Source organism: Eptesicus fuscus, chromosome 3, assembly GCF_027574615.1.
Source record: "Eptesicus fuscus isolate TK198812 chromosome 3, DD_ASM_mEF_20220401, whole genome shotgun sequence".
Taxonomy (NCBI): domain Eukaryota; kingdom Metazoa; phylum Chordata; class Mammalia; order Chiroptera; family Vespertilionidae; genus Eptesicus; species Eptesicus fuscus.
This window is the reverse complement of record NC_072475.1, coordinates 98097128-98124442: the sequence shown is the minus strand read 5'-3', so window position 1 is coordinate 98124442 and position 27315 is coordinate 98097128. Positions and strand designations below refer to the sequence as shown.

The window sequence follows — 27315 nt, the reverse complement described above, 5'->3', positions numbered from 1 at the left end:
CCCTGGTGATTCTCTGAGACCCCCTCCCCATCCAAACTGCATCCCCATATGAAAATCTGCTTTTCCATATGAATGGCCGAATGGCCTGTCCTGGCTCAGGCTCCAGACTTTGCTAAAAATCTCTTAAACAAGCAGCAGGTAGAGTCAGCATGCCCCAAACCTATCCAAAAATGGCCCAAGCCTCAGCACTAGCACTAGCCTGCCTTGCTTCACAGCTGGGCTTTGCCTGTATACTTCCTAGCCCAATATAAGTAGCAGCCATCTACAGATCTCTCTTTAGCTCCTGCCAGGTGGCCGCAAGCCGTTGCTGACTTTGACCTCCTAGGAGGCCCTAGAGCCAGTGCACTTGGTAGACAGCCTCAGAACATACCAGATAACAACTCTACGTATCCACAAATGACACACGCAAGGGGCAGACTATGTGAGCACCAAAGCTCCACTGAAGCAAGTCCTGCTCCATAGGGGTGTCTCCAGCACAGTAGTTCTTCCATTGTAGACACAGCTGGTCCTCAAAGCCAACTGGCCTGGAGGTCAAGTCCTCCCAGTGACACCAACAGGGAGTGGCAAGAAATACTCAAAGTGATGAACAGCAAGGACCTACAACCAAGATTACTCTACCCAGCAGAGCTATCATTTATAACTGAAGGTCAGATAAAGAGCTTCACATACAAGAAAAAGCTAAAGGAGTTCATCACCACCAAATCAGTACTACATGAAATGTTGAAGGGCACTATTTAAGAAAAGGGAGAGGAAGAGGAAGAAGGAGGAGGAGGAGGAAGAGTAGGAGGAGGAAGAGAACATGAACAATAAAATGGCAATAAATACCTATCAACAATTGAATCTAAAAATCAAAATAAACGAACAAGAAACCTAATGAACAAAATAAACCAATGAATAAAATAGAATCAGAGGCATGGAAACATGGAACAGACTGACGAGTCTCAGATGGAAGGGGAATGGGTTGGTGGGAAGAGATTAACCTAAGATGTTATATGCATCTATGGACACAGACAATAGGTGGTGAAGGCCTGGGGTGGGACAGAATCTGATAGAGGGGGAAAATGGGGTGGGGAGGGAGGAAATGGGGAGGACATTTATAATACTCTAAAAAAAAAAACAATTTTTTAAAAAAAAGAAACTACCGTACGTATTTATATATTTTTCAGGTAAAAGTTACATAATGATCTTTTGTCTGCTTTCAATTCCATGATACTATATTTGATGACTAAGATAAGAAGAGTTTTCTCCATAATTAATTCTCAAGGTAATAGAATGTCTAGTTTAGCAATAGAAGTTAACTGGAAACTTAGTGGGGGTTTTTTTAAATATCGATACAAAAGCCAGATTAGAGGAAAGTCGGTGCATTAAGGCTATCTTGATCATCTGAGATAAAACTAGAGGTATTTTAAAAAGGAAGACTTGGGGGTGAGCACTTAGACCTTCTATTAAAGTTTATAACCTTCCTTTTTTTTTTTTTTTTTTTAATTCTGACAACCATAAGTATACAAGTAGAATAGGAACTAACACAGAAATAGGAGATGACCTAGAATATTTCTTTTGGTACAGGCTTCATTTATAAGGAATTATAATTCAAAGAATAAATAATCACTGTTTTTCCCTCCTAATCTCCTGTTTCTTACCTTCCAAATGCATGAGTTGGCCTAGGTTATGCACATTTTTCTTGATTCTTTAAATGTATTCTCAAATGTTAACTTAAATGTATTTCTACAGGAAATAATTAGCCTTAAATATAAATGTGTCAAGAGTTTAAAAGATGCTCATTTGAAAGATGATTTTATCAAAACATAGTCCTTTTGTAAGTTGCACCTTTAAACTTCTTTTGCTGGCTCTAAATTTAAAGTTGGGTTTAAAAAAACATAAAAAGCAATAGCTTTCTGTTGTAATTATAGACCTTATTCATTTCACTGATTTAGTTCTATAAACTAAACTGAGAATCAAGGCAATATGAGAAAGTATAATTTCATCACCAATTAACTATGAATAGAGAAATATAAACCTGAGTTTTAAGTAAATGTTTTTAAAAATGTGAATGGCTAGTTCTGACATAGTTTTGAATTTACTTTAAATTTTTTATCTCTAAATTTTATGCTCAGATCGGACATCTTTGGCATTGTCTCAATTTAAGTACTACTTAGTTTTGTGAATGTGATCAAATCATCTAAATTTCCAGGGGCTGATTCCACGTTAATAATATGATTGAGTTAAAATAATCTGTCTCTAAATTCCTTTCTATGTCTATAATTGTATAGTTATCTGACTTTATATATTCAAATTCTAGTTGAATGCTGGAGACAATGTTGGATATTATGAAAACTGATTATGTAATTAAAATCTTGAACGCAAATTATAAGAAGACATCAATCATCATTTACATATATACATAGTTATGTATAGTTTCCCATATAATTATATATAAGCTTCAAATAAATTAGATCTAAATTTCATTTGTCTTTCTAATCCATGTAAATTCTCAATTTCTGCCATATATACACAGTGGCATTCTTTCAAAGGAACGAAACTTTCTGGCTACCGCTTAAATGTTTATTGAAAATAAGAGAAGCCCAATTCTTATCCAAATATAATACATATCTAGACTCTAGAAGTAAATATTGAATCAGCAGTCAACAAATTCTTCTTATGGTAATTTCAGATGAGCTGCCTTTGGTGTTTGTATAAAGAAACTGAACGACTGAGGTTTACATGCACTCCCAGGTTGCACTACCGTAGCCTAGATAATAAAACATGAGGCATATACATCTCTGGATATAGCTTACCAAAAAGTATAATTGAGTTCTAAGAATTAGAAATTGTTTAAAATCATACTTTACAATACCAGTTAAAAGCATTTCTCTTAATGAAAAATATCCCACACTATTCTTTAAAAAAAAAAAACCACTTATATTCAATATATTTAAAATTAACAATGGAGGGAGATGAATCAATTTCAGTGCAAATGGTCAACAGAAAACAGCTCCAAATAAAAAAAAAGTAAAATATTTCACCAAATGTGTATAAATCCAAATTAAGCTTGAATAACAGCTAGAATGAGAAATACAATAGTAAATTCAGATAAAGAGTGGATTGTATTCATACGCAAAGGTAGAGATTTTCCTGCCGTAAAGCCTGAGACACAGGTTTGATTTTTGTTCTTGCCCTTCTCACGGGAAATGATCCCGCTCTGCCATCCCCCCAAGAAACACAGAAAGCCCCTTTTACTTACTAGCTACCTCCAGCGACGCATTGTGGCTCACAGCCTCGCCGAGGTAATTCCTCGCTACACAGACGTAGACCCCTTCGTCTGGCCTACTCTTCCGTCCGTGTACAATTCGTAAGAAAAATAAAGACCCACTTGGCAACAACATGCGGTGTGAGCGAGGGTCATCTCTGTCCGTCTCCACCCTCTCCCCGCCTTTGTACCATTCAATGGTCGGTGTGGGGCGGCCCTCGGCTTTACAGTTCAAAGTTGCAGGTTCTCCTTTTGAGACAATTAGGTCTGAAGGGTGTTCAACAATGCGAGGTGGGAAATCTTCCTGACGAAGACGGGAGCCTGCAGAAGAAACGACAAAATAGCTTCATATTATCACTTGAAAACAATAAAGGTCTTGTTACAGAAGACGAGGCATTAGCACTGTTGTTTAAGCACTGCCTACTATTAAGCCACACGTCCTGCCCTCTTCACTAACTAATCCTTCTGGGTCCACCGTGACACCTTGCAACTCCTGACTCTTTTAGACCCTCCACTTGGAAAGTGCTCTTGCTTAAACTTTGCCCGTACAAATACTGCCTGCTCTTCAAATCTCTTGTCCACAAATCCTCTCAGAACCCATCACCCTGTCTGTACCATTTATGTGCCTGCTTTTGCAGAGGAATGTGTTAGAGAATTGTTGAGTATTACAAAAATTGGCATGACTTCTTAGAATTTCCTTTTTAACTCACATCAATCAGCACTTAAACAAAACATACGCTATATACTAATGAGCATTTATATTCAAATGTATGGTGAAAGTTTTTATAGAAACTTTTATATCTTTCTAAATAATACAAGTATATACCGGTATATATACTTTTTTCAGTTTTTATTAATAAGTCCATTGCTCTCCAATAACTATGTTGATATTTTAATAGACTTCAAAGATGAAATGTCAAATAATTGAGTTTAAATAATTAAATATAATATTAAATGCTACAGGATATTGGGTGAGGAGCTACATTCTAGATCCCATGCATTATTAAATGAAGTCCTGATAATATGTGCCATTTAAACATTTTGTGTCTATACCTTATTTTCCCAATGAGATTATAATCTCTAAAACAGGGATTAAGTTTCACATTTTTAATACTCCTACCTTATTGCTACCATAGATAGATTTAATGGGTTAATTTCTTAGAGATTTCTCAAATTTAAAAACCCAAATTAATTTAGTTGTGCTCCAAACCTATTATCATCTAATGTTCCAATCTCAATGGAAAATAAAGATAAAGAAAAAAATTCTTCCTTGATACCTCCCTTCCTGTGACCTCATCCTCCCCCAAATTTCTCAAATCAATCTACTCATCTCCATCTCTCCAGTCAGCTACCATCCCAGATCAAGCTCCTATCAATCCCCACCAGGATTTAGGAAAGCTCTTAAATAGCTTTACTTCAATGTAGCCATGAAGGCTTTGAAATGTAAATACAATCCGAGTCCTCCACTATTTCAATGGCTCTTAAAATAAACCCATTGCTCTTAAGATAAAGTCCTTAACAAGACCAACAAGAGCCAGACTGTTCATTCCCCTATCTAGCTCTCCAGACTCTTCCTGTTCCATCCCCTTCTCTGCTTTCTTTGCCCCAATCTTCTGTTAGCTCCACAAATATTTTGAGCTTCTGCCTTCCACAGAGTCTGCCTGCCACAGGGTCTGAACTTAAAATTATCTTTCCCTAGTTTATATCCACTTTCCTTTCAAACCCCTGGTCTCCCTGATCTTTACAACAATTCAAGGCTCCTTTTATAAACCTAAATAACACTGCATAGCTATCCTTGGTAAGAATGATCAGAATTACAGCTTTAAATACTATGTCTTTTGCATCTCACTCTGTAAGATCTGTGGGTCTGATTCTGCTCAATTGCTTCTTGTACACTTGGCAGAGTGCTGAGCATACTACAGATAATCAATAGGTGTGTGTTGAATGAATGAAGTGCTGACAGGAAAAGACCTATTTGAATGGAATGTTCTTAAGCTTAATAACTGTGCATTTTATAAGAGACTTAAAAGATTTTACTTTTTTAATTGTAACCAAAATGCATACTATTTAATTTCCACTAGACTATAAGTACTACATGGGGCTTATTTATATCTTTAATTATTGACTACTGCAATTAACATTTTTATTAGTGAAATAAATGATAAAACTAAAAGATATATCATTTGCTTATATCTACCAGGAATCAATATGGTAAAATTAATATATATATACTAGAGGCCCAGTGCACGAAATTCGTGCACAGGGGGAGTCCCCTTCAGGCCAGGCTGCACCCTCTCCAATTCGGGACCCCTCGGGGATGTCCGACTCACAATCCTGGACCGCTGGCTCCTAATTGCTCACCTGCCTGCCTGCCTGGTCACCCCTAACTGCCCCCCCTGCCAGCCTGATCGCCTCTCACTGCCTCTGCATGCCAGCCTGGTTACCCCTTACTGCCCCCTCCCTGCCGGCCTGGTTGCCCCCAACTGCACCCCTCTGTCGGCCTAGTTGCCCCATGCAGCCTGCTTGTTTAGTCTTTTGGTCATCCCTCACTAACCCCCCTGCTGGCCTGGTCACCCCACACAGCCTTGCTTGCTCAGTCATTAGGTCGTCCCTCACTAACCCCCCTGCTGGCCTGGTCGCCCCACGCAGCCTGCTTGTTCAGTCATTTGGTCGTCCCTCACTAACCCCCCTGCCAGCCTGGTTGTAGGCAACCATCTTGTGAGGGTGTGAGGGTTAATTTGCATATTATCTCTTTATTATATAGGATGTCTAATAAACAAAAATGGACAAATAGCTTTAGCTTTGTGCATGATACACTGCATAAGTTCTTCAAATGAAACCAGGCTCTAAAAGTGGATAAAATAAATCAGCAACATGAGAAAAAAATACAACTTAGAAAGGCATACTCTCTCAAAAAGGTTATATTCAAGTCAAATTAAATTCAAATTAGATTTTAAATTATTCAATTAGAAGTGCTATAAAACTTCAAAAAATAAAGCGTTATAATAAAGTACTGGCTATTGCTTTGGCTGTAATTATGAAAGGTGGATATTAATTAGTATTAACTGCTGAGGTAAGATATATTCAATTTAAGCAAATTTTATTTTTAGGGTTTTTGTTTGCCTGTTTTTTCATCCTCACCAGAGGATATTTTTCCAAAGATTTTTAGAGAGAGTGGAAGGGACGGGGAGAGACAGAGAGAAACATCCATGTGAGAGAGACATCAATTGGTTGCCTCCCACACTAACCCAACCTGGAGCCAGAGATCAAGCCTGCAACCCCGGTGCATGCGCTTGACTAGAATCCAACCCTAGACCCTTTAGTCCAAAGGCCAACGCTCTATCCATCAAGCCAAACTGGCAAGAGCAGCAAATTTTATTTTCAATTCTGAAAGTCCAATTCAGATAGGAAATAAGGGTGCATAGGTTGCTATGAAAACACAAAGAAAGGACACTTAAGACTACCTGAGCAAGAAAGAGAAGGCAAGCCATCCTGAGACATGAAACCCTTGCCTCAGCATCCTGAGACATGAAACTTGAGCCTCAGAAAAAGAATCAGGAAGAAAAGAAAGGAGATAATTTCATTCAAAGGCACAGCAACAAAAGAATATGGTACACTTGTTAACTCAGACCTGCAGGTAGGTTAGTATATGGCCTCAGTGTAAGGTTCATGTCAAAGATTAGAAAGCATGTGCCTGAAGAAGTAGCTAGAAGCAATAATGTAATGGGATTTGTACATCAAGCCAAAGTTCTGGAACCAACTGAAGGCAAATGAGGACATTTAAGTATTTTAAGCAAGGGATCACATGCTCAAGTTTGATTTTAAAATGCTCGCTATTGGTAGTATGAAACTTGTACCTTAGCAGGATAAGCTGGGCAGGGATTAGTTAGGATACTTTTACACTCTTCAAGCAATAAATTCCAAAACTTGGAATTGGATATTGACAGAGGGAAAGAATCTAGAGATATTTAGTCAGAACACCATCAGGATCTATTCACTGGCAATGTGTGGGGAATGAAAATAAAAAATGCACAGGATGGAAAAGCAGGGGGCAGGGAGGTTTCAAGTTTCTGATCTGAGCAATAGGTGAAGGGTAGTCCCAATGAGGGTAGAGAATGGAAAAGCGGGGCTTGGTAAGAAGAACAAGTGATGATTTATTCAGTATGAGACATGAATCATCTGAAGTACTTCTAGAATATTCAAATGGAGATGACAAGTTGCCAACAACTGAATATCCAAATTTGACCTCAGAAAAGTAATCTCAGCTGGAATTGTAGATGAGAATCAACCTAGAGACTGAAACCATGGGAGAGAATAAAACCATCTAGGGAGACTGTATAGAGGAAGTAACAGCCAATTATAGAACCTAGAGATCACCCGGACTCCACAAAGTGCAGGGGAGCTCATGTCTCAGTGCCTAACCTACAGTCACACAGAGCTGGACCACAGCCAGAAGAACTTTTGGGAATCAACTCAGGCCCAAGTTTTCACCATGATTTTTATAAAGCAGCACTCAGTAGAAGAGTTTAAGCAATAAAGGCTAAATTCTATTCCAATAAAGGCTAAATTTTCCAAAATGCTCTTTGAAATATTCTTTCCTCAGATTGTTAATAGGTATTGCTCAAAAAAAGAATTGCAGTTATCAGAGTCTATATAGTCTAGCTAATACACATTATGATTAGCCAAAAGACAGGTATAATATATAGCATTTCTCAAACTAGGTTAGCCATTGAACTTTTTATGTTTATAGGACATCCCCACTGACCCTTGCTTCTAAGGAACATACCTCAAAAAAATATATATATACCTTGTTACCATACAATAATCTGAAGAGAATGAATAGGGTTAGCAAAAAATGAACTGCTTGCTGGTAGAGCTAATAACTTTACAAATCATAACAACAACAAAATAGAAATTTCACATTTCTCATAAGGTTTAACCTTCAGGAAAGAAACTTTCCAATTCCTGAGTGATATTTATGAGTGGCTAGTCAACCTCAATAATAAAAATTATAAATGGCAGTCATCATCGCTATGAAATCTATAATAATTTTTATTTATTATCAAGTCTAAGCAGGGAAAAATGAAATAAGAAAGCTAATATTAATTATCCATCATCTCCTTTAACACTATAACATCTTTATGGGGTAGGTGTTGTTATATCTGGTGTCCATATGGGGGAACTGAGACTCTCAGCCGTCATGCAGCTGGAAGGTGGCAGTGCTGGTTTTAATCCTAGTGAAATTCAAAACCCGTGTTTTCTCCAGCTATTCCATAAATACTGATAGGATTAATATATTAAAATATATCAAGAACCATGCTTTGCCCATTTTTGTTTCAAACAATGGAAGTGTTAAGTCTGATTACTTATTTTTTAAATATAGTAATAAAAACAACAGGAAGCAATCCTGATGGAAACTGCTGTTCTTTTCCCATGCATGCATAGAATATCTACTTGTAAATCAATTGATTTCATAGTCAATTAACTCAATAAAGACCTTCATGATAAATGAGGATATAAATTTTTCCCTATACTGTGTCATCTTTTCTAAATACAATCTTGCATTTTTGAGTAAATCTATATATATAAAAACCTAATATGCAAATAGACCGAACGGTGGAACAACCAAACAACCAGTTGCTATGACATGCACTGACCACCAGGGGCGCATGCAGAACATGGTGGGTGTTGGCCGTGGTAGGATGGTGGAGCAGGTGAGCAGGAGTGCCAGACCAAGGTGGGGTGCCGGTCGCTGTCATCAGGGTGAGGCTCTGGTGGTTACTGAAAATTCTTTACTCCCACACGCCGCCATCCCACCCGGCACTTGCACCTGCTGCCAGTGCCAGCCCCACTCACCCCCACTGCCGGCCCTGATCGCCCTTGAGGGCTTCTCCACCTTCCCCTGCTCCTGAGGGGTGATCGGGGCAGCAGCCACAGCTCACACCTGCTGACAGCACCGGCCCCACTCACACCCACTGCTGGCTCCAGCCCCAATCGCTCTGCGCATGGGAGTGGCGGCGGGAGCGGGGTTGCTGGCAGACAGGGGACTGGGGGCCATGGCAGGAGTGGTGGGGTGGGGGTGCAGAGGGTGGGCCGAGACCTGCCCCTGTGCCCACTGCAGCCTCGCAGCCCACAGTGCCTTTCAAGGTGCATGAATTCATGCACTGGTCCCCTAGTATTCTTATATTATCAGTTTTTAACATTCAGAGAACGTCAATTCCTATACACTGTGTGCATAACTAAAATTCAGTATCACTCGTTCCCAAAATTTTTTCGCCAACATTTTCTAATGGAAAAATTACCCAACCTCTATCAATAACCATGACTCACTTTTTCAGAAGGCTTTGAGGGAGTTACAGCAGGACCCAATAGGGAAGAGCATATATGAATCTCAGAAGAGAGTAGATGAAAAACTCTTAAGTGATTCCAATCTTCTTCCCTAGAAGAGGTGTCCACCTGCACTGTCACAAACCTCCCTATGATATTATTGGCTCATTATTCATAAAACGTATTCTCCCTTCAATCATCAATTCTGAGTTCCTACAAGCTACCTGACCACCATTCTGGTTATGCTAATTTGCATATTTTTCAATGTAATAATATATAAGGTTTATACTAAACTTGGCAAAACCAACTTCTAGGTCTCAACTATACCGTGCATAGGAATCCTCAGAGAGGATAAAAGAAGAAAGGGGCTGATGGCATGATGTTTTAGCAAAAACTAGGATGATAATGTCAGCTGCCCTTGGCAAGAATCCTGGTCGGACCTTGGGAATATAACAGGATTGACTTCGGGCAAGGCCAGCATCAGGGAAAAGTACATGGCAGGATTCCTTCAACAACTGCCCATTTGGAAGATAAAATATAAATACCAGTGACTGAAATAACTAAATATTTACACAACCACAGCTGGAAAAAGATATACACATAAGTGCTAAGTATTTCAAAGAAATATATCAAAGTCACATGAGATTTATGATGAGGAAACCAAACTCCTAGTTCGATTGTAAACTGTTCCCCCTTTAAGACATCACATTTACAGAAATACAAGCAAGTAACCATGTACAATTCTGATCATGTTAACATTCTGCTGAGGTATGTAAAACACATACACGTATATAATTTTATTCTTTTTTCATATATATGATTTTATTCTTTTTTCCAGCATGGCAGTAACATTTACCTCAGGGTTTTGTTTATTTATGTTTTCAAGTCTGTTTCTTCATAGTAGATTGAGTGAAACAGTATTTATTTTATTAACAAAGTCTTGTTTTGATACAAATTTCTTTTTCATATTCTTTCGTGGATAACATTAAAATGTGCATTTATATCATATATAATACACCTTGTAGCAAAAAAAAAAGTTATAAAATTGATAGAAGCACAAGAGAAAACAAGTTCAGTGAGTAGCTGACAGATGCACAATAAATATTAATAGACAATTTGGTGACATTTGTCCAAGGTAGGGGGTGGGAGTATATATATTTGCCTTGACAACATACCTATATTTATAAAAGAATACCTATATTCTTAACAGAGTACTGCCTCTTAAACCTTCTTATATAAACCCTATTTACATTTTAAGGAGTAGACAGCCTCCAATTATTAACATAAATCCGATTGTGGGGAACAATTCTATAATTTTCCTGTCAGAATTTCATCCTACAAAGAATTATTTGTTAAAAATAAGAAGACAGCACCCTTTAATTACTCATTGTGTAGAGAGTAGACTTAAATGTCCTCTACTGAATTACACACACTTCCCAATGCTCACACTTCCCACTGGAATAAGTATGAAAACAGACCACAGTCTACACAAAAACTAGGTGGTTTCACCAGAAACTACATGGAAAAAAGAAATACAAGAGAAACAGAATGCATTAAGATAGCAACATGATGATGCTTCAGGCCATTTTCCTTTTATTATAATTTTACCTAAAGACTGGATGAGGGAGGGTTTGAGCCAAAATTTAGAATGATGTTAATAATTAACTGAGTGCCATGGGCAGTATCTGTTATCACCTAAAATTATTACCAAAATAGAGTGAACAGACTTCTAGGAGTGAATTCCCTTTGTAATATGCCTATAGAATCTATAATAATAAAAGTATAATATACTAATTAGACAGGACAGCCAAACAACATTCCAGATGTCATTCTGGACATCCTTCCAGATGAAGCTGTGGCGGCGGGGGCCAAAGCAGAGGCAGTTAGGGGCTATCAGGCAGGCAGGCAGGCAGAGTGGTTAGGGGTGATCAGGCAGGCAGGCCGAGTGGTTAGGGGTGATCAGGCAAGCAGGTGAGCAGTCAGGGGCAATCAGGCAGGCAGGCGAGCAGTTAGGGGCATCAGGCAGGTAGACCAAGTGGTTAGGGGTGATCAGGCAGGCAGACAAGTGGTTAGGAGCCAGCAGTCCCGGATTGAGAGAGAGGTGTCCGACTGCCTGCAGGATCGGGCCTAAACCAACAGTCAGACATCCCCCGAGGGGTCCCAGATTGTGAGAGGATGCAGGCCAGGCTGAGGAACCTCCCCACCCTGTGCACAAATTTCATGCACTGGGCTTCTAGTTTGTTATAATATGGCTGTATTCCCAGAGATATGAGAAAGACTGACTGACAGTAACATAAGTAAAATTTTAGATACAATATTGTTTTCCCTCCTCCACAATTTTTAATAATATCAACTCTAAGTAGAAGAGACTTCTGTCCTGAGACCCAAATATTGCAGAAGCTATGAGGGCATTAACAGGTGGAACTGCCTGAGCCTATTCCAATCAGGCAGGATTTCACTCTAAACGGGAACAAAAGGGACAGGAGGGTTGAAGTTGCTTAGCTGAGTTCATGCTTCTATTTTCCCTTTAGTAAAATTTCAATTCACATTGAAATATGAGAATTTTTACTGTCTGCAAACTGCCAAACAAAAAGATCTACATATCTTAAAATATATCTCTCACTTGCCTCTCCATCAGTTTACTTCTATATTGTATTAAAGCATTGACAACACAAAGAAATCCTATATAATAAAGAGCTAATATACAAATGGTCATCACACCCTCACGCCATCATGCCATCATGCCATAAGGAATCAGACACTCAACACTGGGGAGAGAGGAATGGGGACCAGCCAGGCTGCAGCCCGGGAGAGGGACAAGCCGCATGCCCCACAGTCCCAGGTGCCAGCAGGTGGGGCTATGGCCCAGGAGAAGGACAAGCCACCCACCCCGTGGTCCCGGGTGCCAGTGGCTGGGGCTGTGGCCCAGGAGAGGGGCAAGCAACCCACCCCATGGTCCCAGCTGCCAGGGCTGCGCCTGCACTTGCGGCCTGGGAGAGGGACAAGCCACCTGCCCTGCAGTCCCGTGCACCTACAGCTGTGGCCGACCCAGGCAAAGCAGGCCTGGGTCCTGGGTGCCTGCGGCCAGCCAGAGAGAGGGAAGCCCAGGTCCCAGGTTCCTGCGACTGGCCAGAGGAGGGAATCCTGGGTCCCAGGTGTGGGGCAAGGCAGAGGCAGTTAGGGGTGATCAGGCCAGCAGGGGAGCAGTTAGGAGCATTCAGGCAGGCAGGCAGAGGTGGTTAGGGGAGATCAGGCAGGCAGGCAGGCGAGCGGTTAGGAGCCAGCAGTCCCGGATTTCTAGAGGCAGTCGGACATCCTCAGAGGGGACCCGGATTGGAGAGGGTGAAGGCTGGGCTGAGGGACCCACACCCCTGTGCACAAATTTCATGCACCGGGCCTCTAGTATAAAATAAAATCCCTGACCATCATAGCCTACAATTCACCTCAGACAGAAATATTAACAAGGATAATATTGAAAAATAAGAGCCATACAAAGACAGGCAGTAGTAGAAGAAACTGATCTCTGGAAGGAAGGAAAAGCATAGGCAAAAACAAAAACAAAAAAACCACCAAGTAATGTAGCATTTTGTGGGGAAAGTTTATTAAATCTAGGGAATTGTTTCAAGTTGCCTGTGTTCAAATCTAGGCTTTACTACTGTTATCTGTGTGAACTTGAATATGAGTTTCCTCATGTGTAAAATGAGTATAAAAATAGTATCTCTACTTTATAGGTTAGCATAATCCCTGATGCATAACATAACATTACATTGTTTCATGGTTGGAACCATTAATGTAGTATGTGGAAGGTAACATAAGCACCATTGTTTGATTTTATGACTCTCCCCCACCATGCTCTCCAGAAATTACATCACAGTTCTTATTATTTACTAGAGGCCTGATGCACAAAAATTCATGCAAGACTAGGCCTTCCTTCCCCCAGCTGCCGGCACCGGCTTCCCTCCAGCACCCAGGACCCAGGCTTCCCTCCGGCCACCAACAGGCACCCGGGACCCAGGCGGCTTCCATCCGGCCCTGGCTTCATCCAGAAGGATGTCCAGTCTAATTAGCATATTACCCTTTTATTATTATAAATGGAGAATCAATTACTTTTTCCCTAAATTTGTAAGAAAAGTTGGAAATTAAGGTAGTCTCCCATTTTAGTTGAGAATTTAACTCAAAATAATTTTTTATTTACACTGTAAACCATCTTTCATAATACATGAAAAATAAAACAAAACTAGAGCACTATGCCCAGCCAACTTATTGGTACTAAGAATCATTAGCGGTTGACTCTCACTAAAGCCAGCTAAAGAAAGCATCTGTTCCTTGTGGAAAGATCCCATATAGATCCATTGACTACATGTGTGACTTTCAAAATTTAAAAGACACATGAATGCTTTTTAAATATTACTGAGAGTAGAAAAGTATTATCTTTTTCTTCCTTTTCATTATAAATAAGAAATCCTAGGGTGGCCAGGTAGATGAAATCTGTAGTTGTGCCGAATGACACACCAAGTCAACTCTGTAAATACATCAAGGTTATAAAAATTCACAAATAACACTATATTTACTAATGCTTATCTGAATAGACAAAAATGTTCAGGTATAATAATATAATAGCTTATTTCTGGTTTTACGACCATTTTTTCAAAAACTAATAATTTTGGACAGCATTTTGTACTGTATTTGGGTGGTCCTGTGAATTTTGTTATTGTGATGGAAATATAGTTCCTCCCAACATTGGATTTTCAAAATATTAGGACAAATGACATGGCATTGCAAACAATGTTAATCCACACTTCATTTCTTTATATATAATATGGAATAGAAGATAGATATACATTTGAGCCAACTAGAACCTCAATATAGAGAACATGAGCAGACTTCCTTATTGAAATGGAACTCAAAAATACTCCTATAACTGTATAAAATAAACCTTGCTTAACAAAATTTCCTCTGTCCGGAATTTAAATTTCTGAAGGGAAATCGTGATTCTAAAATTAATCTTACTTTTTATTTAAAATAAGTATTTAAGTCAATTCTTTCTCTAAAGAGTTGCATTGGATGTTCACAGAATCTCTACATTACAGATATAATTAACTAAATCAATAGCCTAAAATCAATTAAAGCACTAAAATAAAGCTTCAACTTTACTTTTTGAATTTGGTAGTCATGCATATTTCTGGGACATATTTTTAAAAACCTATGAATCTAGGTGTCTGCAAGTTGGAGTATGGAACAACAATTTGAAGGATAGCTGTCTAAGGACATTTACACTTTTGGAAAACAAAATACCTAAAACAGCCTTTTAAAGGATTAGGGAGAAATCCCTAAAGGAATGTAGTCAATGTCACTCTTTTTTTAAACTCAGTCAGTACTTCTGACATGAATGAGAATTTCTAAAGAAACTCTCTTACACATTAGTCAACTGTCATCTTTACCTCCCTTGTATCTTCCCCATTCCTCTCTCATTGTATCTCTAATTTAGTTATTCCAGATCCTAAGAAGCACCTTGACAAAGGATGCTGAGAGACATACTCTAATCCTGTGACATACAAGATATGGAGACTTAAAGGGAATTCCAAATATTAACTTAAAATCTATTCAGCAATCTTTATTTTCTAAAGAAGTACATAATTCATCAAACAAAGCTATATGTATTAGAACCAAAAGCAGAAAATCTACCATAAAATAATATATAACTTTTGATGCAAAGATAAAAAAAGTTATCCTAATTCCAAAGCATTTTTTCCCTTTTTTACACCCTGAGGTGAGAATTGTTGCTCTCTCTCTTTCTTACTTTTTTATTTGGGCGGGTGGGGGGCAGGTAAGTTTGTACTTTTCCTTTTTCTTTTGAAATAGAGGTATGGTATTATTTTTTCCCCTGAGATTTTTTTAAACTGTGTTAATATGATGCCTATATCCATTTAACATTTTGTTATTCTAATGCAACTTTAAAAGGAAAATATAAAACTCTGAATCATTATTTTGATGGTGGTTTAATTAAATTTGAAAGGAAAGAGCCATATTGTCAATTTTGTTTAGAAAGCATTTATAATATTGAAATACTAGTGTTTAGTCACATTTAATTTAGACCACTGAAATATTTCTCCATCTCCAATGCTTATAACTTCACCTAGAATTCAGCAGGTACTCAATAAACATTTGTTGAATGAATGAACAGATAATGGAAAAAGAAAATGAAGGAAAGAACCGAGATAGCAGTGTAGGTAAATGCCTGTACTTGTCACCTCCCACAACATCAAAATTACAACTAAATACAGAACAACCCTCATTCAAAACTGTCTGAAATCTGGCTGAATGGAAGTCCTACAACTAGAGAAGAAGAAAGCACACTGAGACTGGTAGGAAGGGTGGAGGTGAGGAACGGGCTGGTCCGACATCCATGTATGCCATTTTTGTAATCGGGAGGGAGACCATCTCTGCAGAGGCCACTTGTGAGAAACAAGGGGTCCCACACACCAGACCCCCAGCCCAAGGTCCCAGGGCTGGGAAGAGAAGTCCTCATAAATTTGGGCTGTAAAAACCAGTGAGGATTGAGGCCGAGTGACATGGAGGCTTCTGGAGACTCGGGTGTTCCTTTTAAAGGGTTGGGTCATGAACTTACAAAGTCCCGCTTACTATGAGCTCCAGTGCCAGGAGGCATTGTGGGACCCAGACACATACGGGGAGGAAATGGATTGTCTGGCATTGGGGCAGGAACTCAGAGGCAGCTTTCTACCTGACAGAGGTGCTTGCAGGGGTCACTGCTCCCGTGTTGGGAAATCCCCAGTAGCAGGGCTAACTGGCAGCCATATCTGAGTTTCCATCATCATGGTCCATACTGTTTGCTCTGCCCTAATAATTCCTTGAAACTGCACCCCATCAAATTTACAGCCCCACCCAACCTGTTTGCAGCAGCTTTTCCATATGAATGGCCTGTCTTGTTCAGGCTTCAGACTTTGCTAAAAATCTCTCAAGCAATCATCATATAGCTGATGAGAGCATGCCCACAACTATCAATAAAAGGCCCAAGATCCTGGTGCTAGCACCATCCTGCTTTGCTTCACAGCTGGGCCTCAACTGGGCACTTCCAAGCCCAATACAAATAGCTCCTGCTGGGTGTCCCCAGGCAGTGGCTGACTTTGCACCTCCCTGGGGGCCCTAGTCCCAGTACACCCAGTGGAGAGCTTCAGACCATAGAGATTAAAACTCTACACATCCACAAGTGACACACTCAAGGGGAAGACTCAGTGAGCACCAAAGCCACACTGAAGCAAGTCCTGCTCCAGAGGGGTGTTTTCTCAACAGCAGCTCTCCCACTGTAGTCACAGCAGGTCCTCACAGCCAATTGGCCTGGAGGTCAATTCCTACAAGAGATACCAACAACAATCAAGGCTGTGCACAGAGTCCACACAGGGGCTCACCTAGAGTGCCCAGCTCGCCCAGCTTAGGTGACTGGGGAGGCTGAGCCACTGGGCCCTACAGGACTCATACTACACAAGACCACTTTACCAATTCCAGGAGATATAGCAGCTCTACCTAATACACAGAAACAAACACAGGGAAGCAGCCGAAATGTGGAGACAAAGAAGCATGTCACAAATGAAAGAAATGGAACCAAGCAAACTACTGGACAAAGTTCAAAACCATCTTATTCAAGGATCTTCATGGGAGATTTAAGGATCTTAATGAGACTTTCATGGATCTTAGTGAGAATGTCAAAGATATGAAAAGGGACCAGTCAGAAAGTAAGCATACACTAACTGAAATAAAGAATAATTTACAAGGATTCAACAGTAGAGTAGAGCAGTCCGAAAATCAAATCAATCAGTTGGAATAAGAAGAAGCAAAAAACATCCAATCAGAAGAGCAAAAAGAAAAAGAATCCAAAAATAGCAAGATAGTTTAAGGAGCCTCTGGGACAACTTCAAGCATATCAACATTCACATTATGGGGGTGCCAGAAAGAGAGAGAGAGAGCAAGATATTGAAAACCTACTGGAAGAAATAATGACAGGAAACTTTCCCAACCTGGTGAAGGAAATGGACTTCCAAGTCCAGGAAAAGCAGAGTCCCAAACAAGAGGAACCAAAAGAGGCCCACACCAAGACACATCATAATTAAAATGTCAAGGGTTAAAGACAAAGGGAATCTTAAAAGAAACAAGAGAAAATTAGTTAGTTACTTACAAGGGAGAGACCATATAACTGTCAGCTGATTTCTTGACAGAAACTTTGCAGGCCAAAAGGGAGTGGCAAGAAATATTCAAAGTGATGAATAGCAAGGACCTACAACTAAGATTACTATACCCAGCAAAGCTCTCATTTAGAATTGAAGGTCAGATAAAGAGTTTCACAGATAAGAAAAAGCTAAAAGAGTTCATCAGCACCAAAGCAGTATTACATGAAATGTTGAAGAGGAAGAAGAAGAAAAAAATAAGGTTAAAACATATGAACAAAATGGCAATAAATACATATCTATCAACAATTGAATATAAAAGTCAAAATAAATGAACAAGAAATCTAACGAACAATTAAACTGGTGAATGAAATAGAATCAGAAGCATGGAAACATGGAACAGACTGAGGAATCTCAAAGGGAAGGGGGTTCAGGGGTAGGAAGAGATTAACCAAAGATCTCACCTATAAACAGAGACAATAGGATGGTAAAGGCCTAGGGAAGGGTGGAAACTGAATGGAGGGGGGCAATGAGAGGAAAAAGGAGGACATCTGTAATACTCTCGACAATAAAGATTTAAATAATCTACACTAATAAAAGAGAAAGATGCAAATTGACCCTCACTTTGCAACGCCCACCAGCCAATCAGGAGTGAGTACTCAAATTAACCTGACAAAATATGGCAGGTTAATTTGCATATGCAGGCGCCAACCCCCAGCCACTCCGGGCCTACGCTCGCAGGCACTGGGGGCGGGGCAGGAACATCCCTGGGACCCAGGTGCTCTGAGCCAGCGCGTGTACAAGCGGCAAGGGGTGGGGCAGGAACGTCCCCCGCAGCGAGCGAGCAGACAGCAGACTGCGGGATAGCAGACAGCAGGGCCCCCACAGAGAGCAGACACCAGGGCCTGTGGTGGCGTCAAGCAGGCAGGTCCACAGAGAGCAGAGAACCACGGGAAGCAGGCCTAAGCCATTAGTAGGACATTCCCCTGTGGGCTCCCAGATTGGAGAGGGTGCAGGTGGGGCTGAGGGACCCCCCCCCCTGCATGAATTTCATGCATCAGGCCCCTAGTAATAATAATAAATGCCAACAACAACAGCAACAAAAGAAGGGAAAGGGAAAGGGAAAGGGAAAGGGAAAGGGAAAGGGAAAGGGAAAGGGAAAGGGAAAGGGAAAGGGAAAGGGAAAGGAAAGGAAAGGAAAAAGAAACTGAAGGGAGAAATTATTTAAAACCAACATCCACAGTGGAGGCCGTTTGAGAGAATGTAAGGGCATCCTTGTTCCGGGAAGGAGACAGCCAAGGTGGGAAGGTCTGAAGTCATCACCTCTCTGAAGCCATTTGGAGATTAAAAACTTGGTCCATTAAAAGAAGGTAGCTCAATTTAAAATAATTCCAATGACATGGAAACCTATACACATCATCCTGAGTGTTGGAAACACAAGGATTAACAGAGATAAACTGCACAATTCTAGCAGAAGGGATAGACTGAGAGAAAGAGAGACCTAGAAAAATTATCTAAAAAAATCTTAAGAGTGTTGATTTCCTAGGAACTGTTGAAAATGCAGTTTTTGTTTCCTTTTCTCTAGGTTTCTCTAGTTTCTAGGTATTTCATAATGTTCTAATATTATTTTCATAAAATATTTTAGGAGTGTGAAAGCCAGAAAAAAAAAGATTTTTATTTCAATACATGGCTTTTATTACATCTTTAAAAATATCACAAATAAAACTGAGGAATCTTCAGCATCCTGCTGTTTTTGTAGCTGGAAAACTTCTATCTTAATTCATCAACCTGCTGAAGTGTTCCATTTTTCCAAAATATAGTCGCCGTCCACAAATTTTCTGACATCCTTGTTTTTAACCATTGTGGCTTGCTGAATCAAAGCAGCTGACTTTGCTACAAGTTCAATGTAATTTCCTTCAAGAATTAACTAACCTTTCTGGGCTGGAGATACTGTATAGTCTATGCCTGACCTCATCCAAACCCTGTGGATATATTTTTAGGCCAAGAAATTTCTGATTTCAACAAGAGAACCATTCTCCTGAATAATGAGGTTGATGGGGAAGTGAGCGTACACAGACCTCATCTTGTAAGGGAAGCACAGTGTAACACCTTGATCATGTTCTGTACTTGACCGCAGATGGTGTGAATGGTAGCCAGTTCCTTTCTATTTCCCACCATTTGTCAATCCTGAGCCTCTTCTTTTCCTTTCCAAGGATTCTGAGTTCTACACTGATGTGCTTTAAGTCCATCGGCAGGGTGCCTCTGGGGCCCTTCACAATGATGTGCCTCACTTCAGATTGATGTTGACGTTTTCTGGGATGTGGACAGTCTGATTGCTTGAGAATGGTCTTCATCCTCACAATACATGTGGCAAAAAGAGCCAAACACAAATTTTTGGAAAATGAAATTCAACTTTTGCTAACTTCTTTAGCATTCATATCTTCACTCAATAAATATGTACTAAGTACTCACACTGCACCAGGCCTGTCTGTGCCAGTTACAGGTGATATCAAAGGGCAAACAACAAACAAAAAAAATCAAACAAATAGTAGTACCTGTCTCTTTTTAAATGTTGAGGGTTTTTTTTTAGTTATTACAGTAAAGATGTAAAGTTAATGTGAATGATACGCAAGCAACACTGCGTGCACTTAAACAATGTACACGCATTTATATACCTCTTAGACAATATTACACTTTTTTTGTGGCACACATAAACAACCAGTGAATAAATAAAAAGGAATTGTGTATGCAAACTGCATGCAACATAGCTAGAATGAGTGGAACCTTACATACTGCACAAAATATAGAATGAGCAGAAGCAATTGTCTTCTAACAAAATAAATTTTCCTGGAAAGGTGGAAAATCTGTATGAGATTAAATAAATAGAGGCCAGAAACCCTGAGGCTCATAGCTGCTCAGTCATGCCCTGTGTAATCACCAGGAGTTCAAAGACTGGATGGATTTAATACGATTAACAGGTATAATTGCTTCTTCTCTTTAGGAAGCAAATAGACCTAATTATTTTACCTATCTTCAATACCATTACAAGGTAATTTCTGGTCTGTGTTGCCAAGGAAAAATATTTTTTTAAACCTTAAATTATTTTTCCCTTCACATTTCAGCAATTCTTAGACTTTCTATTTATAAAAAAATTAAGCCCAAATAAATTATCAAAATACACTCTTCAAACTCAGCCTATAATAACTGGTAGAATATCTTAACATAATGGGTAGTTCTTCAGCTTTCTGTTAACAGTAAAATAAGATCTGAGATGGAGAGAAATGAGATATAAGATTGTTGTCTTTTTTGTTTAATTAATTTTAGAAATATATTTAATATGGTCATTTAAAAAGTAAGAGTAATTTTCTTTTAAAGTAAGTATTTTATTGATATGTTCGCATAAAACTGCATGCTGGTGTTTTCAGAGGCTAATATAGGCGCACCAAAATTGTCTCTGAAAATATATGCATGTGCATGTCAAAATGGAATAAGGACACATTCAGTAATACAACTTTCAAAAACATGTTTTAATATTAAACATAAATGAAAGCAATGTATACTTTTATAAATATTCTCTAATTTCTAAGTAGCAATTATTTTATTTTTCTGCTTTAGAAAAACCAGGAATGAAGTCAAATGTGTAGATAATTGGTCCCTGACCTATTTGGTCATACTCTTGGGGTATAAGGATGTGTACAGGTACACAGTGTGATTTTATACACAACTAACGTTTGAAAGCCACTGAATTAGAGGTTGAACTTATTGTGATACACATTTCCTATATTATTGAGCATTTTGAAATTTCACTATTTTTTTAATAGTTCAACTACTATGATTAATACAAGCAAACAGTTATGTAGCACTTACTATACATGACACACTTTTCTTTCTTTTTTAAAAAAATATTTTGATTCCAGAGAGGAAGGGAGAGGGAGAGAGAGGTAAAAAAAAAATCAATGATGAAAAAAAAGAATTGAACGGCTGCCTCCTGCATGCCCCACACTGGGGATCGAACTGCAAGCAGGCAGTCCCTAACCTGGAATCGAATCGTGATCTCCTAGTTCATAGGTCGATACACAACCACTGAGCCATGCCAGCCAGGCTACATGACACACTTTTCTCAAGTCATTTGGCTTCAAAGTGTATGTTTATAACTATCTGAAGTTCTAAACTGTCTCTCTACTTAAGTTTTATTAATACAACCATAAGAGTATTCAATATGATCATGTAGAAAAAGATTAAATATATATATGGCTAACTTTTATACGAAATGATTAGTTTAGATGTGCATGACTAAAATGAAATTATGCAAGTAAAATAATAAATAATGATAAAGAAAATAAGGAATTAATTATTTTTTACTGGTTATTCACTTCATATGCTTTTTCACTTGACAAATTATAAGCAGACCATTACTTCTAGTGTTTTGTTTGTTTTCGCTTCACTCTAACCATGGCAATGCACTATATGTTTGCGTGCATAGCCAGTGAAGCTTAGGCCAGTTTCCAGGGGTCCCATTTCCCTTATAATAATTTTGAGGCATAATGTACAAAAGACCATCTTAAATGCCATCTACAACAAATTCCCTCTCTCTCAGTTATTACCATCATACACATATGTATAAGCAACACTTCTGTGACCTTCAAGATTAAAGATGTTTACCCCTCTTTGCAAAACTGACACCCCAAAAAAGAATGCAAAAGCTCTACAAAACTACAAGAATTGCAAATTTTGCATGTGAAAAATAGTTTGAAAAAGCAAAGATGAATCAATATTCTTCTCAAGCATAAGATGCACAGCAGCTGGCCAAGATTAAACCCTGTATAACCTACAGAATCATTACTTGGTTTGACTTAGTTCTTCATAGTTACCTAGGCCTATTAATGTTTTTAAGAGTTCGTAAAAGCAAGTGGTGTTTTCTCAAAGCAACTAAGACTTTTATAATTATCTCATTAGTCTTAAATGTCAAATAGAGGAATAACTAAAACGTATTTATGTTTCAGCTCATTAGCTATGTTAATTCTCACAATCCTCAAAATGTTCTGAGTTAGGCACTATTATTATCCATAATTTGTTGGTGAGGAAACTGAGGCACAGAAATTAAGGCACAGAAACTAGTCAAAGATTTCACAGGTATAAGTGATGGAACAGAGATTCAGATCCCTCAAGTTCTTTCCAGAATTTGGATGATTTGCCACTAAATCATGCTGTAAAACAGTACAATTTTTAAACAATTTAGCTTGCATAAAATTGACTTTATAGACCACAGGTTTTCATTTTAACTTTCAAAATACTGTAAGAAATACTAAAAAAAAAATATTTTGGTCCTATATGGCAAGTGGAGGAGAGAAGGTGGTGGATTCATGTCAGCATATTCAGGCTCTTTTCCTAGGCCCATCAACCTCTACCTCTCCATCCACAGTTGCTGGGTCAGTTTCCTCATCCATAAAATGAGGTTAATATAGCATGTTAAAGCTGGAATAAGAACTGATAAATTTGTCAACCCTCACATTTTCCAAACAAAGGAAAATTAATCAACAGATTGAAAATACTTGATTGGAGTTGACAACAAAAATCCCCTATAGCCAGAACGAGGACAGGACCTAGTTCTTTTGAATCCCATAAACAGGAGGTTAGAAGTAAAATCTTTTGTAAAAGAGACTAAAGAAGAGGTATTCTTAGCCTTTTCAGGGTGAGCTTCAAAGTGACTGTGAAGTCTTCAGAGTGAATGCAAATTTCCCTGAGCATTCATGGAGATATAAAAATGACTTAGTCTTGTAAGAGGTTCTAACCTTCACAATAAAAACATGGAAATTAGCGTTACTATTTAAGATTAATTTTTAAAAGCTCAGAGGGGTAAATACTTGAACAATTATCTCCCAAATAAAACACAGAGAGGTATTTATATATATCATAATAATACAGTCCTATCTAATAAAGAGGGAAATATGCTAATTGACAATCACTCCATCACAAAGATGGCTGCACCCACAGCTGAGGCCAAGTTCCCTTAAGGAGTCTTAAGGAGCAAAATCAGCAGGGACAGAGGCTATGCCCTCCCCCGCCCCCATGGGGCTTGACAGGGGACCTCAGGCTCACCCCCCACCCAGCAGGGCTTGACAGGGAACCTCAGGCCCTGCCCCCTGTCCCAGCGCCAGGCCAGGGGACCTCAGGCCGTGACCCGCACCCCAGCACCAGGCCAGGGGACCTGAAGCTGAGCCCCCCTGCCTGGTGGGGCTTAACAGGGGACCTCTGACCGTGCTTCCCACCCAGCGGGGCTTGACGGGGAACCTCAAGGTGCACCCTCAGTGCTGGGTCGAGGGAACTCAGGCCGCACTCCTCGCCCAGCAGGGCTTGACTGGGGACCTGAGGCTGTGCCCCCCTGCCAGTGGGGCTTGATGGGGGTCTGAGGCTGCGCCCCCTGCTCGGCGGGGCTTGACAAGGGTGGGACTGGCCGGGTCTGGATCTATCCCAATCGAGGGGTTGGGGGGGGGGGCGGCCGAGTCTTGGTCTCACGTGATTTTGAGGCACATGTGGGTGGGCGGAGACTTGACTCTGGGTCCCCCCTTTTAATGTGCATGAATTTCATGCACTGGGCCACTAGTCTACACTAATAAAAGAGTAAGATGCAAATTGACCATGTCGCGATGCCCACCAGCCAATCAGGAGTTAGTATGCAAATTAATCCAACAAAGCTGGCAGGTTAGTTCGCATATGCAGGCACTGAGTGGCCAGGGGCGGGGCAGGACACCATGGCGACGACACAGGCGTTCTGTGCCTCCCCAGCCGCTCCAGGCCTCTGGGCAGAGTGGGAAGGCAGAAAGGCAGCTCTGGACCGGAGCGAAAAGGTGGCTCCAGCTGGAGCGAAGGCGGTGCTGGCAGCCAGGGGAAGGAAGGCCCATTCTTGCACGAATCTTCGTGCATCGGGTCTCTAGTATCATATAATATTGTATAATGTCTCCCAATAACTCATAGAGAGCTGAGAATCAAACTCAAAGCTATGAACTCCAGAGTCTGTATCCCTTTCTTTCTTTTTTTTAAATATATTTTTATTGATTTCAGAGAAGGGTGAGGGAGAGATAGAAACTTTAATGATGAGAGAGAATCACTGATCAGCTGCCTCCTGCACACTCCTTACAGGGGATCAAGCCCACAACCTGGGCATGTGCCCTTGACCAGAATCGAACCCAGGACTCTTCAGTCCCCTGGCCAATATTCTATCCACTGAGCCAAACCAGCTAGGGCCTGCATCCCATTCTTGACATTGACATGCAACACTGATTCTCTGCCTTCTCATTTAATTCTTTCACACCTACTCTTCACTTGATGTTGGACTCGGCACAGGCTGAATGAAATAACACCTGTTATTTTTATTACCTCACCCAACCAGGAAATTCAAGTTATTTTCTGTTGAGAAGTATTTTAGCAGACATCAATATTTTCAAGAACGGGAACAACAGTAGCTGGCACTAAGTACTGCATCCTTCGTATCTTCCAGGCATTTATTGGGAATAGTGAACATGTGATCTCCTTGTACCTCACATATTCAATTACCTTTTAATATTGGTGAACTAACCCTACCCTTCAAATACTTATAATCCAGTTGTTCGGGATTTAGAAAGATTAGAGTCTTCAAACTGGGAAGGATTACATATGTTGAAAAGCTAGGAGTCCAAGAAGTATGTGAATATACCGTAAATGCCATAGGAGTAATAAGAATCAAAAGTTAAGCGGAGTGGGCATATTGGTTTCTCAGAGAAGAAGTTTTGGTTTAATATGGAGAGCTGGATATGATTGGATTGGTCAAAGGTTCTTTGTCCATGAAGTTACTTAGAGTTTTGTGTTTATGAATATACTAGAGGCCCAGTGCATAAAATTTGTGCACTCGGGGGGAGGGGGTCCCCTCAGCCCAGCCTGCGCCCTCTTGCAGTCCGGGAACCCTTGGGGGATGTCCAACTGACAACTGGCAGTAGGACATCCTTAGCGCTGCCATGGAGGCGGGAGAGGCTCACCAGCGGTGAGCCCGGCTCAGGCCTTCTGGCTGAGAGGTGCTCCCCCTATGGGAGTGCATTGACCACCAGGGGTCATCTCCTGCATTGAGCGTCTGCCTCCTGGTGGTCAGTGCGCATCATAGCGACCAGTCGTTCCACCATTTGGTCAATTTGCATATTAGCCTTTTATTATATAGGACTACAGGCCCAATGCATGAAATTCCTGCAAGAGTAGGCCTCCCTTCCCCTGGCTGCTGGCACCAGCTTCCCTCTGGCACCCAGGACCTGAGCTTCCCTCCGACCGCAGGCAGGCACCCAGGACCCGGGCTTCCCTCACAACCCTGGCTTCGTCTGGAAGGTCGTCTGGTCTAATGAGCATATTACACTTTTATTATTATAGATTTGCATTTTTATAGAAAGAAGATCTATTCATAGAAAAAAAGACAATCAGTTCTTGAAAATGGGCATTAATGCAAATATTTAAAATAAATAACAACATAGCAGGTGCATAAGTTTCCTAGGGTTGCCCTAAAAAAAGTATTACAAACAGCGTAGCTTTAATGACTGAAATGTGTTGTCTCACAGTTCTGGAGACTAGAGGTCCGAGGTGAAGCCATCAGTGTTAGTTTCTTCTGAGGGCTGTGAAGGATAATCTCTTCTAGAATCTGTCCTACTTCTGTTGCTTCACTAGAAGTTCCTTTGCTTCTGCTGCATCACTCACCCCAAACTGCCTTTATCTTCACTTGGCATTCTCCCCATGTCTCTGCGTTTGCATCCAAATTTCCTCTTTTATAAGGATACAGACATATTGGATTAAGGTCTACCCTAATGATTTCACCGTAACTTGCTCATCACCAAAGACCCTATCTCCAAATAATGTCACATTCACAGATACAGGGGGTTATGACTGACAACTTTTTGTGGGACACAATTCAACCCATCACCATGAGGGGGAAAAGTAGAGATGAGGGAAAAAGATGTTTCAATGAGGTACCGAGGAAAGGAACAGAGAATGATGTAGCACCAAGGAGCCCAGCATGATTCCTACAAAGACTGCAGTCTAAGACTAGTGCAAAATAGGAGTTTAAATGAGTGCTTTAGCCAAACAGCAAAGATCTAAAAATGTTCCATTGTGGCCCCTGGTGGTCAGCGCACATCATAGCAACCGGTTGTTCAGTTGTTCAGCTGTTCTGCCGTTCAGTCTATTTGCATAATAGGGTTTTATATACAGTATATGGATATTCAGGAAAATGCCATCAAACTAACATAGCTACACTTACGATCTACTGCTAAATTCTGTGCACATTTTATACAGAAATTCTTGATAAAAGGTACAAACTTCTCATTATAAAATAATTAAGTCAATGAGATGTAATGTATAGCACGGTGACTATAGTTAATAATATTGTATTGCTTATTTGAAAGTTTGGAAGTCGCTGAGAGTAAACTTTTAAAATTCTCATTTCCAAAAGAAACTGTTAAGGGGATAGGGGAATAAGGAGTACTAATATATGGTGATAGGAGGAGATTTGACTTTGGGTGGTGGGCACATGGAAGAATATACAGATCT

General features: G+C 40.0%; 1 protein-coding gene across 1 annotated transcript in view; it reads right to left on the bottom strand.

Annotated features, from left to right (window-relative positions):
* ROBO1 (roundabout guidance receptor 1) overlaps positions 1-27315 on the bottom strand; it is a 449233-nt gene that overhangs the window by 361748 nt on the left and 60170 nt on the right. The window contains exon 2 of the mRNA XM_008152276.3: positions 3242-3568. Within this exon, the coding sequence (XP_008150498.2) occupies positions 3242-3568 (327 nt within the window). The remainder of the gene's footprint in view (positions 1-3241; positions 3569-27315) is intronic.